Source organism: Anarrhichthys ocellatus, unplaced genomic scaffold, assembly GCF_004355925.1.
Source record: "Anarrhichthys ocellatus isolate YVR2014 unplaced genomic scaffold, GSC_Weel_1.0 scaffold24, whole genome shotgun sequence".
Lineage (NCBI taxonomy): Eukaryota > Metazoa > Chordata > Actinopteri > Perciformes > Anarhichadidae > Anarrhichthys > Anarrhichthys ocellatus.
The window spans coordinates 10,238,161-10,249,317 of NW_022280054.1; the positions used below are offsets into that span (position 1 = coordinate 10,238,161).

General features: G+C 48.0%; 1 protein-coding gene across 3 annotated transcripts in view; it reads right to left on the reverse strand.

Moving 5' to 3' along the window:
- Window positions 1-288: 288 nt before the first annotated feature.
- sik3 (SIK family kinase 3) overlaps window positions 289-11,157 on the reverse strand; it is a 26,892-nt gene continuing 16,023 nt past the window's right edge. For 2 of the 3 annotated variants that reach the window (XM_031860836.1, XM_031860835.1), the window contains exons 15-26: window positions 10,978-11,112; window positions 9,100-9,241; window positions 7,476-7,595; window positions 7,073-7,131; window positions 6,805-6,914; window positions 6,251-6,420; window positions 6,040-6,164; window positions 4,624-5,372; window positions 4,379-4,533; window positions 3,953-4,082; window positions 3,738-3,864; window positions 289-3,513 (exon numbers count right to left, since the gene is read on the reverse strand). In XM_031860836.1, coding sequence (XP_031716696.1) covers window positions 3,743-3,864; window positions 3,953-4,082; window positions 4,379-4,533; window positions 4,624-5,372; window positions 6,040-6,164; window positions 6,251-6,420; window positions 6,805-6,914; window positions 7,073-7,131; window positions 7,476-7,595; window positions 9,100-9,241; window positions 10,978-11,112 — 2,017 coding nt within the window. In that variant the 3' untranslated portion in view covers window positions 289-3,513; window positions 3,738-3,742. The remainder of the gene's footprint in view (window positions 3,514-3,737; window positions 3,865-3,952; window positions 4,083-4,378; window positions 4,534-4,623; window positions 5,373-6,039; window positions 6,165-6,250; window positions 6,421-6,804; window positions 6,915-7,072; window positions 7,132-7,475; window positions 7,596-9,099; window positions 9,242-10,977; window positions 11,113-11,157) is intronic. The other variant, XM_031860837.1, reaches the window with a different exon arrangement.

Sequence of the window (11,157 nt, forward strand, 5' to 3'; positions counted from 1 at the left end):
TCTCCGAGAAATTAATCATTAATAAAAATAGCTGTGAAATTAGACATCACGTTAATTGCAATAGTCTTAACATGAAATAGATCAACGGCGGCCTGGAACGTGGTGAAAAGTAAAATGTGAAAATGTAAAATCAAAGTGATAAGAAAGAAAACCGTGTTGTAGTCTAACACATGACGTTGTCCTTTATGATTCCGGTAACGTCGTGTTCAAACTGCACTATCGGCGCTTACAAAGCTCCGTCACGACTCTGAAAGGCCTGCAGCAGGCGACACAAAGACACAAAGTCAGGACCTTTTTAAATTAGTTCTTTATTTATATATATTTATTTATTCATCGCAGTTTGGTTGATATTCTTTTTAATCATTGTTGTTGCACTTTAGTATTTTTGTACTCAACAGAAATGAAAAAAAAAAAAAAAAAAAGGACAAAAATGAACCAATAGAAAAACAAAATGAACCTAAGAAACAGGAGCAGAGCTGGCTGAGCAGGGGGGGGGTCTGATCAGGCAGAAGATGTGTGAAGCTTCACCTCTCCATCACCTGCAGTGCTTTCCACTCACACGCTGCTCCTTACCTCCCAAACACAGATCTGAAGCGTCACGATATCAGACAAGCCGGAGCCTCCGGTCTTAATTTTAGAGTTTCTATCCCGCCGCGGGACAAGAGACACGCAGTGTCTTCAATTTCAGCCGTTTCCTCTGCCAATAACTTGCCCGAGTGCTCCATTGTTTTCTCTTTCAGATCTCACTTCTTCTGGCTTGGTGTAAACAACGAAGGAAATCAGATCTGATCTGAAAGAGGAGCGAATGAGAGCTGGAGGCAGGACGGAACGGGGACACAAGCTCCTTCTGCCCAAAGAGACACGGACTCCGCTTTGGGGAAAAGAAAAACAGAAAATGCAAAAATAATCTCGTGAATCCATCCTACTTCAGTGTTAACACTCATTGTTTTAGAGGCTGTGATTTACCACTAAAGCTACTTCCAACTGCTCTGAATGGGAGCGAGTGTTGGCGAAACAGGAAGCGACACGGTGCGAATGAAGAGCGCACGAAAAGTCAACCGCTGCAGCCAGGTGTCGTGAAGTCTGTCCAGTACGGATACATACAAAGTGGAGCTTTATTCTTCGCACCACAGTCTCTTGCTGGCCCTTTATGGACCCAGTGGGTCCTGTACATGGGAGGATAAATAGAGGGTCCAACAAAGAAAACCAAATTTTAAAAGAAGGGCGGTTCTGTCTTCTGCTGTGGTCCGACGTGTGCTATAGCCTCCATCCGACTGCGCTCAGGGCACAGGCCTTAGTAGATATGTTTAAAGGTCCGCCCTCATATTCCTCTGCTGCGGATAAAGTCCAACTGGAGCTGTTCCCTCCTGTGGTCGCCTCCTGAAATGTTTCCCTTTGACGGCTTGGGAGGCGTGTCCAGGTGAATCCAACTACAGGACGCAGGGATCGCCTCCTCCGATCTCCCCTTTCAGGTTTGTGAAGGTGGGGGGTAATAGTAGTTGTAGTTTCCTCCTTGGTTAGCGTGGGAGGAGGGGCCGTGTCCGCAGAGCGTCGTCCGATCAGATGCCGATGTAGTAAAAGGTGGCGGGAGGATCACAGCAGAAAGGCGGGCAGCGAGAGAGAGAGAGAGAGAAGTGGGTTTGTCCGTTTCCACACATGGGATGTTTAGAATGATATGTCAGCTATATTACAAGTTATTCCCTCAGTTTGTTGGTTTTTTTGTGTCTCTTTTTGTCTTTTTTAAGAGCGTCAAGTCTCTGTAGCACCCGAACCGCCCCAGACAAAGACCAAAGCCTGACCCTGTATAGCCTGCCTAACTACCCCGGTAACAGACAACAGGCCCGACATCGACAAGAACGACAGTCACAACATCCAATTGAAATTATACTTTAAAAAAAGCAACACAAAATAATTACTTTCCTCTTATTCAAGTGTCTCGATATAATAATATTAAAACAAATAAGAACAATCTTTTTTCTGAGACAGAAGGAGCACCGTCTCTCTTCTCTCCGTCCTCTTTTGGCTAGAAATCTCACGATTCATTAAAACAAAAACAAAACATTTTGAAGACATCCAAAATAATACAAATGATAAACAATACCAATATAAAAACAACCTCCCCAACAACATCTAAAATCAAAAAATAGTAACAAAAAAAAGAAAGGATTTGATACAGAAATTGCAATAGCGTTCTATACATGGCATCACTGTACAAGGAAAGGAGCAAATGTCTGGTAAAACTACCCACAATGCAATACACTGTCACTGACATGGGAAGGGAGGATTGAGCAAAAGGGGGCATAGTTAGGACTGGGGGGGCGAAAAGCTACAGCATGACAGAGAGCGAGGAGCTGCAAGGAGGTGGAAACAGAGAAGATAGCTTGAACCGAAAGTGCAGAATTACTTAAGTAATCAAAGAACAATGTTGTCTTCCTTGCAACACAGAACTGTTTTTCCTTTAATAATAATAATAATAATAATAATAATAATATTCATTATAATAAAACCTCTTTTACAGAAAACAGTAATAACAATAAGAGTAACAATATTGACCGTAATGCCTACATGGACATTAGCTGTAAAACTGAAGTCTAAAAGAAAATAAAAGAAAAAGGAAATGAACGGCAGAACAAAGAAGAGAAAGAAAAACACAGAGCTGGTTTGTCCTGTGCGATGATGTCACTGAGCTCCATCTTTGGAAGGAGCGGTTTTTGTTGCCCAGTTGGAGCCTGACCCCAAAAAACACACCCGCCACCCGGCCCAAGAAGAGACTCCAGCCCACTCCGGAATGCTCTGCTGCAGGACAGCAGGGGGGGGAGCAGACTGAACCTCTCAGACACCCTTCCCCTCCGCTCTTCTTCTCAGTCATGCGCGCACACACGCACACTCTCTCACACCAAATGTGAATACTTTGGGTTTGTGGCAGCAGTGTGTGTGTGTGTGTGTTTCTTTGTGTTATGGGACTCTATGTTCCTGCAACTATGACTGTAGTAATGCGTTGGCCGATGAGGCACATAATGAAGTATGCCAACAGTTAATAGAAGACAAAAGGGTGAAAGGGGAGGGGGGTTAGGTCAGGGCAGCAGTTGGGCGAGGGGTGTGTGTGTGTGTGTGTGTGAGTGTGTGTGTGTGGGGGGGGGGGGTCGAGTCGAAAGAGGGAGGAGTGGAACCCCAATCTACCCGTGATGGGAGGTGAAAAGAGAAGACAACCTGCGGCAACGAATGCTGGATGTCTGTGCAGGAAATGCTGGCACTTTGACCTTTGGAATCCCGAGGCCCCACCTGTGACCCCCCCACCTGTGACCCCCCCCCACCCTTCTAATGTCTGCACCCCCCCTCACACACACTCCCCCTCTCTTGCGCAGACTGCCCTCCCAAGGACAGATGGAGACAGACAGATGGACGTGGAGCGTCCCTGTTTGGGCAGAGAGCGGTGGTTTGGCGTGATGCTGCTCAAGTCAACACAAGTCAGGATGGCTGATATGGACCGCTGTACACAGGAGACACCCCCTCCTAAGAGAAAGAAGAAACTATTCATATTTGGAAACATGTTACGTCAACTATGACTTGTTTCTTTAAAACATTAGCTTCCTAGGCCACACACACTTTCCTTACAGGTGTGGAAAAGTCTTGAATTTGCAATTTCATATGTGGCTGTTTAGATGTGTTTGCAGCCATTTAAACTAGACAAAAATGAAACAATCTCTCTCTACCGAGCCTTTGCTGCGTGCGGGTACCTGTGCTAGACCCCAGCCTGCTCCATGCTGTACTGCAGGTCAGGGGGTTTGTAGCTGAGGAGCATGTCACTGGTGCAGGAGGAGGGGTAGCAGGCCGCCGCATGGAGCTCTTCTTCCACATCACACTCTGCACGAGGAAACACACACCTTTTACCGATATAGACAAGCACGTATTGAAGTTCTTAAAAGTGTCCTAATGCACTTCTCCTACTGACCCGACTCTTCCCGCTGGCGCAGCTGCTGGCTTCCCGTCAGTGACGTCTGGCTGAGAATGTCCGACATGCGAGCGGAGCTCAGGGCCTTCCCGGCCAACAGGCTCATTCCCGACATGGGCTCCGGCTGATCCTGGACAGAATGTGAAGAACCGTTTTAGACGCAGAAAAAAAAAAAAACAACCTCTGATACATAATGAGCAGCCTCGAGAACTTTGTTTGGATGATTGGGTAATGCTAATAGGGTGTGGACGCCCCAAGAATAGGACTTCTAGATTCATTCGGTCATGCAAACCTTCAGCTGTTATCCTTCTAAACAGTAAGCGAGATGAACCGATACATCACACTCTCCCAATATTCACATGCCACAGAAATGTGAGCTTGTTCCTGCCATCCGCTTTGCATTGCACACTGTAGCGTTTCACTCACATAGGCATCGTCACAGGTCTGGATGGTGTGGTGGCGCTGTAGCTGTCCACGGGACCTATAGGCGTCACCCTGGGGAACTCCTGAATAGCCCACACCATTATGATCAGGCACCTCCATGGCCTGCCCTTGGGGCCTGCACTCCGCATGCTCGGATTCTGACAGAAAAGATGTGGACACTGAATGTACTGTGTGAAAATAAAATGTTCTGTAGAGAGTTTCTTAACAGCTGCGTAAACATGTCTTACCTCTAGATGCTGGAGCGTTCCTTATGAAGCCCCCATGGCTGTGTGTAGGGGAGGTGTAGGGCGGGGTACCTCCTTGGGGGGGCCCCAGGAGCTCATGACCTTCTCCTGCCTTGGCCAGCAGGCCCTCGTGCGGGTGGTTGTAGCCAGCTGGCACCTCGTCCTCCTCCATGCTCTCCGAGTGAGGTAAGGGGCAAGGGGCCTGGGCCGGGTGCTGCTGTGGCTGCACGTCGGGGGGTCGAATCTGGAGGAGGTGGTGATAGTGTTGGCCTCCGGGGGCACTCTGCTGCGCCGGCAGCTCCAAGCTCTCCCCTTGGCTCAGCTGGCGGAGAAGCAGCATCTCTCCGTATTCTGGGGGCGCACCGCCAGGCGGTGTGGGGGTCGCCGAGCACGGCCGGGGGCTGTGCCTCTTCAGCAGGGCGGCCAGGTCTTGAGGCGGCAGCCTGGGGTCGGCGTGGCCCGTTAGAGAGTGGCGGGGGGACAGGAGGCCCTGCAGGGTGGGGGTGACGTGATGCTGCGGGGGGCGGTACTCCAGAGGAGTTGGGGAGAGCAGGGCCTGCTGTAGTGTAGAAGGTGGGCCGTAGGTGGCGTTCCCGACCACCCCGCTCTGGTACTCCTCCAGGCCCGGGACTTTGAGGGAGGCTCCCTGCAGGTAGTGGCTGTAGGCGCACCGGGAGGCGGCGTCGCCGGGGAAGAGGTGGGGATTAAACTGAGTTTGGTCATAAGCCGATGTGAAGCGGCCAAGGCTGCGACTGGAGGACAAGGAGGGAATGCAGGGGATAGTTAGCTACCTGTTGTCTCACATCAACATGCTACCAATCCTCTTCCATCATAGTGATGCTTTCATTAACATCACAGCACACAGACTAGCAAACACTTCAGCTCAAGTATTCACTGAGAGGTGTAAAGATCATTTCCAGAGGATACCTTTTGAGATTTCAGTGTACATTTGAAGATCGTTACACAACCGCTCAGTGAATGCACTGACTACTCACTGACTACTTTAACTGTTGGGACCTCTACATATACTTCCAAAACATTTACGTCCAATCACTCACCCAGCTACACTGAGGTGGAGAATCTATTGATGTCATCTCAGCGAAGTTGGAGGATTGGGGATTTACATTCATTTTTCAATACCAGTAACAAATAAAGTCTTCACTGTCGCACATAAACTCTCTGGCCTGAGCAACAGCATTACTGACTACAGTTTCGAAATAAGACTTTGTAGAAAATCGGCGGACATGGCAGAAATGTAAAACACAAAAAAACAGTGAGAAACAAACAATGATGAACAAAAACAACAAATAGCATCAAGTCTATTCAAAGCGGCAATGTCATAGAGAGAGAGAGAAAAAAAAAAACCTGAAGAAAACAAAGAAAATGGCCGCTGTCAGCAGACAGGATGGGCGGGGTCACCTGTGCGTCTCGGCGTTGTCTGCGCTCAGCTGCTTTCCGAGGACTCGGTGGCCCGGCGTGGACAGAAAGCCGCCCTGTCTCTGTGCTCCACCTCCCAGCTCCACCTCTTGAACCTGAATGGTCACCTGCACAACATTAATATTCATTATTGATCCAAGACCTTTAGAGAGACTTAATTTAAAAGCAATGCGTGCAACCATTGCAAAGTCACCTGCTGTTGTTGAGGTACACCCTGTGCCAACGGTACGGTGGGGCGAGCAGATGCTGCTTGCTGATTGGTTGGGAGGGGGACTCGAGTCAGTGCTGTGGGAGGCGGGCTGCCACTCTGGCCTTGATACAGCGCAGGAGCACCGTGCTGGTACTGCACCGGTGACGGACCTCCTGGAAGAAGAGACAAGTCGGGAGAGGAAAATCTCAAACTTCCTGAAAGCTGGCATCATGACACAGTTCTCTTTTTACCCACTTAAATCCCTGTGGGAATGAGAGCAACTAGATTCCTATTACTACCTTTCAGCTAACTGTTAGGCTTGGTCCCATCTGACACCTTGAACCAACTAACTTCTGTGTTTATGCAAAATAAAGGCAATAAATAACAAATGAAAGGCTAAGCTGTGACTGAAGAGTCAATAACTGTCCTTTGAAATAAGTCACCCATCAGAAGATCATAACCAGTCGAAGATGGACTTATCCCTTCGTTGCCCTCCCGTCTACACCAGCTACAATGTAAAGAAGCATCTTAAACACTCCAGCGATCGCTTCACTAACCGTGCCCTTGCATCATGCCTGCAGAGCAAGGCGGAGGGCTCTGGTCGGGCTGTCTGAAGAGGTGGTTGCTGGGATGTGTTGGCGGAGGGCTGGAGGGCTGGATGTGCAACCTGAGGGAGGACGGGGGAGAGTAGGAGAGGAGAAGAGAAGAGACGGGACCGTGATGTAACACTTCAGTCGATAGCACTGCACCACGGTATCAAGTTCATTGTTCACCGTTCAATAGCGAATGAGTAATACGCCCGTGTGTGTGCGTGTGTGTGTTCACCTCTGGAGCTGGTGGGTTAGGTGACTGGGCTGGCTCTCTCCATGGCCTAAAGACAGACCCTGCAGGTGAAAAGAAATCAAATACGACATGATTTGCCGACGGAAGTGCTCATAAGGAGAGTGCGTGTCCTTAAGAGAGGACTCAAGCTGAGGAGACAAATGAGGCCACAGAGCAGGATACCCAAGCCTCCAGTGAACCAAATCAATAGCACTTTCTACGAAGCTTACATCTTTGTTACCTGACCTTGTAAAGCACTGGGATCATAAAAACAGAGCTCGACCCGTCTTACACGAAAGATTATGAACAGCGGCAAACACCGCTGTAACCACCGCGCACAGGGAGAGCGTAGCTTTGGTATGTAATGACATCTCTGTGACGGCTGTGACGTGTCAGCGTCAAATACCTGGATTTGCTGGTGGAGGATTATTTGCTCTTGCTGGTAGAGGATATGCTGTTGCTGTGTGTGCTCCAGGAATCGCTCATCCTGCTGGGCGGCGTACATTTTCTGGAGCTGCTCACACTCCTGTTGGAAAACACAAGACACGGTCCCCAAATATTAACAACAATATTTAAAAGAAAAAGTAGAAAATTACATTTTATCTGATCAGGGGTTCTTTGAGTGAGTTAACCTCTGCTGCACCCGTGTTAACCCTCTATACACTTGAGAGCAATGATGTTCCCAGCACGTCACTGCATGCCCGAGAGGAAGCACCCGCCGTGAACGTGATGATTAGCCTCCCTCCCTCCGCCTCCCACTGGGGGAGCTAATCCCATCACAGTGAGAGTGACGCGACGTCTCAAGACCCAGCTTGAGGTTTTTTCAAGTGAGAGATATCAGAAAGTCTGGAATGTGTCCGCGTTAAACAACGGTGCTCTGATTGGTTCAGCTTGTTTACACTTTGGACATCACATGATTTACCAACAGCAAAAGATAAGCGAATGGTCTCATAAAACTCTTGTTGTAATTTTGCTCTGTAACTACTTTGTCGTCTGGTCTCACCTCAAAAAAAAAAAAGAAAATTAAAAAATTCTTAATTGTCACATTCTAAGCATTTAGAAGCAGTGAAGCCCACCAACCTCTGAGCCTCACAAACAATCAAACATCTGCTTCTGTGACCGTTGCCCTAATATCTTAATCTTCCCCCAGATGTGTCATATCATGTACACTTCTGATACTTTAAGTCCGACCCGGTGTCTCTTGCAGTATTGCTGGCCGACGAGTAAGCTTTCCTTCCTGTTACGACCCCGTTTCACCTCGCACTTTGTTAAACCATTGCGCTGATCATCAGCACCATCGCAGGATAACACCTGATCCCAGATGAAGGACATCAGAAGCTCCTGAAAGCCTGATATGAACTCGGATCTTATCTCGAGATCTGCGGCTCAGCGCCTTCTGTGTGAGCGACTCAATTGGTTGACATGGTGACCTAAAGTGCATCGCAAACAGAAATGAGCTAACTAAAAATGAAAGATGTGCTTCTTACTGGAGCGTGGCTGTTTTTATTTTGCACTGAATTGTAGCCGAGACCAGAGGAGAGAGCACGAGGGGGCAGAATTAGGAATGTAACCGTATACCCCACACATCTAGCATGTTACTTTCTCAGAGGAAATAGGTGCATCACAGTGGTCCACATCTAGAGAGCGACTGGTGTTGTTCTTGGCCCATTAAGCAGCTTTACAGTGCCAGGAAACTTAAGTTTGTATTCCTGAGAGACGAGCTGCGATGTATCCTTATTTCTGCACTTTTCGCCTTGAGAGCCAAATATGTTGCGCCACTGTTGGAAAGCACCGAGCAGTCCTACTCCTGTAGCGGGGGGGGGGGGGGGGGGGGTAGGGGGGGGGGGGGGGGGGGGGGGGGGGGGGGGGGGGTTAGGCCAAAGGGGACTACAGACCAGGGGGTTGTTGGTTTTGATCAATACACTTCTTCAGAAATGTTGCCTCATTGACTCCTACAGACCCTTAAAAAACATAACTCCATGTATCTCTTCAACAGATGACATCCCTCGGTAGTGAGGAGTGTGGCGTACCTGTTTGAGTTGCTTAATGAGGCTGCTGTTCTCTAGGTGAGCCTTGAAGGCCTGGATGGTGGCGGCTCCGTCAGAAAAGCGTCTGACCGGTGAGAAGCGCTCCATGGGGAGATGAAGCGTGTTACAGTCCTTATAGCTGGACCTGAGGGGGGGACCACAGGGAGCAGACACAGATACGTGTGCACGCACGCACATGCACACGCACACAGACAGATAACAGAGACACAGTGACACACACACACACACACACACACACACACACACACACACACACACATTCAGTGACACAGACACAAACACACAAATGAGAAGCTTGAGCTTTTCAACCGTGCACAAAATAATACAAGTTAGATGAAATATAATATGATATATTGAGTGTAGAACAGGGGTTCTCAAACTTCTGATCGTCGAAAACATTGAGAGAACCACCATCCCAAATAAAATAACTAAATAAACTGGGCTGAATATATATATGTGTTGTGCCTCCGTCAGCTGTAACGACCAAAATAAATATTCTGCTAACCCATCCCCATCACTGCCTGCCATTATGAATCCACATTTAATGTATTCTGCATCATCATGGTTCTCTCCTACGTCACTTCATTGAAAATGTATTTCATGCCCCTGCATTGGTGGGAATGTTGGCGAGCTAACACGCGTGTCTCTTCTGATCATCTGTCGCAACTGACGTGATATTCAAACGTAACTGGTCATTTAATTTAATCATTTTAATATCGACTATTTTTACATTTAATTCTAAAGATAACTAGCTTTGTAAATTACCAAAAAACCTTTGTATTTATATTTAATCCAACCATTGTGCAGTACCTCTGCAGCCCACGAGATGGCTCTCTGAAGCCCACTCACTGGGTTATAAATAGCTGGGGTTACAAACATAAGGAGCCCAAAATTCATGTCCAATGAATCCGGTAGCTCTCCTTAAAATGGTTTCATCCATCCCGTCAATCACGACAGAAGAGTTGGAGTAAAGTTATGGAGGGAATGTTTAACTTTAAAGAGGGGCTGTGACTACAATCACTTCTAAACCCTCGACTCTTTGTCCCAGAAGTCACTGCACCTTTGTAACAGCTGAAGTCAATGAGACAACACATTTCAGGATAATAAATGCCACAGTTGATAAAAAGGGAAGGTACATTATACATACCATAGTTATTCATCCAGTATAGGACATTAAAGGAACGCTTCTTGAGGAGCTTTCTACAAACAAGCTCTTGGCTACTTTTCATTGTGTAGTTAAAAGCACATGAACTACTACTTTGAGCTGGCATTCAGATAGCCAGCATATCACAGCGTCTGCCTCCCAAAAAGTGTTCCATGATCAACAACTTTCCCTCAATGAAGCCACAACTTATTTCTGCCAATGCATCCAAATACAAAAGCACATCTAGCACCTCAAGAGACGTTCTAATCTGAGTTGGAGGAAGATGATACTTATAATAAAGGGACAACAGCTAAACACAAAAACAAAAACACAGAAATATGACTGCTATTGGACAGAAGAAACAGAGGTAATGGTTTAGCTTTGCGGGGTTTGCTGATACAAGACTAGTCTGCTACATCTGAACCGGTGAAATACCTGCTCCTTCCAGGTTTATGAGGGAAACTTTAAAAGGTTAACTGGTGATGTGGCGATGTGTCTTTGGAAGGTGCACAACCTTCCCTTGGTGAGTGCATCCTCACCAATGTGTGTGTGTGTGTGTGAGATCAGCTGTGTGTGCGAGTGTAAGTATATGTGTGTGTGTGTGTGTGTGTGTGTGGGGGTGAGAGAGAGGGGGAAAAGACAGGGTTAATATGCCCCTCATTTAATGCGAGTGTGTGTTTGTGCATATACAGCTCGGAGCGGGCGTGTCCCCTCACCGATTGTGTGTGTCGGGGGCCCAGCCCCCCCTCTGGCGGGGGCCCTGGGGCCGCTGTGACTCTGCCGAGGGCTCGCCATGCGATGTGCTCGTGAGCGTGTGCGTCGTGTGCCGCTTGGAGCGGTTCGCCAGGTACCTGGGCCGCAGGGAGGGGGGGGGGGGGCGGGGGGGGGGGGGGGGG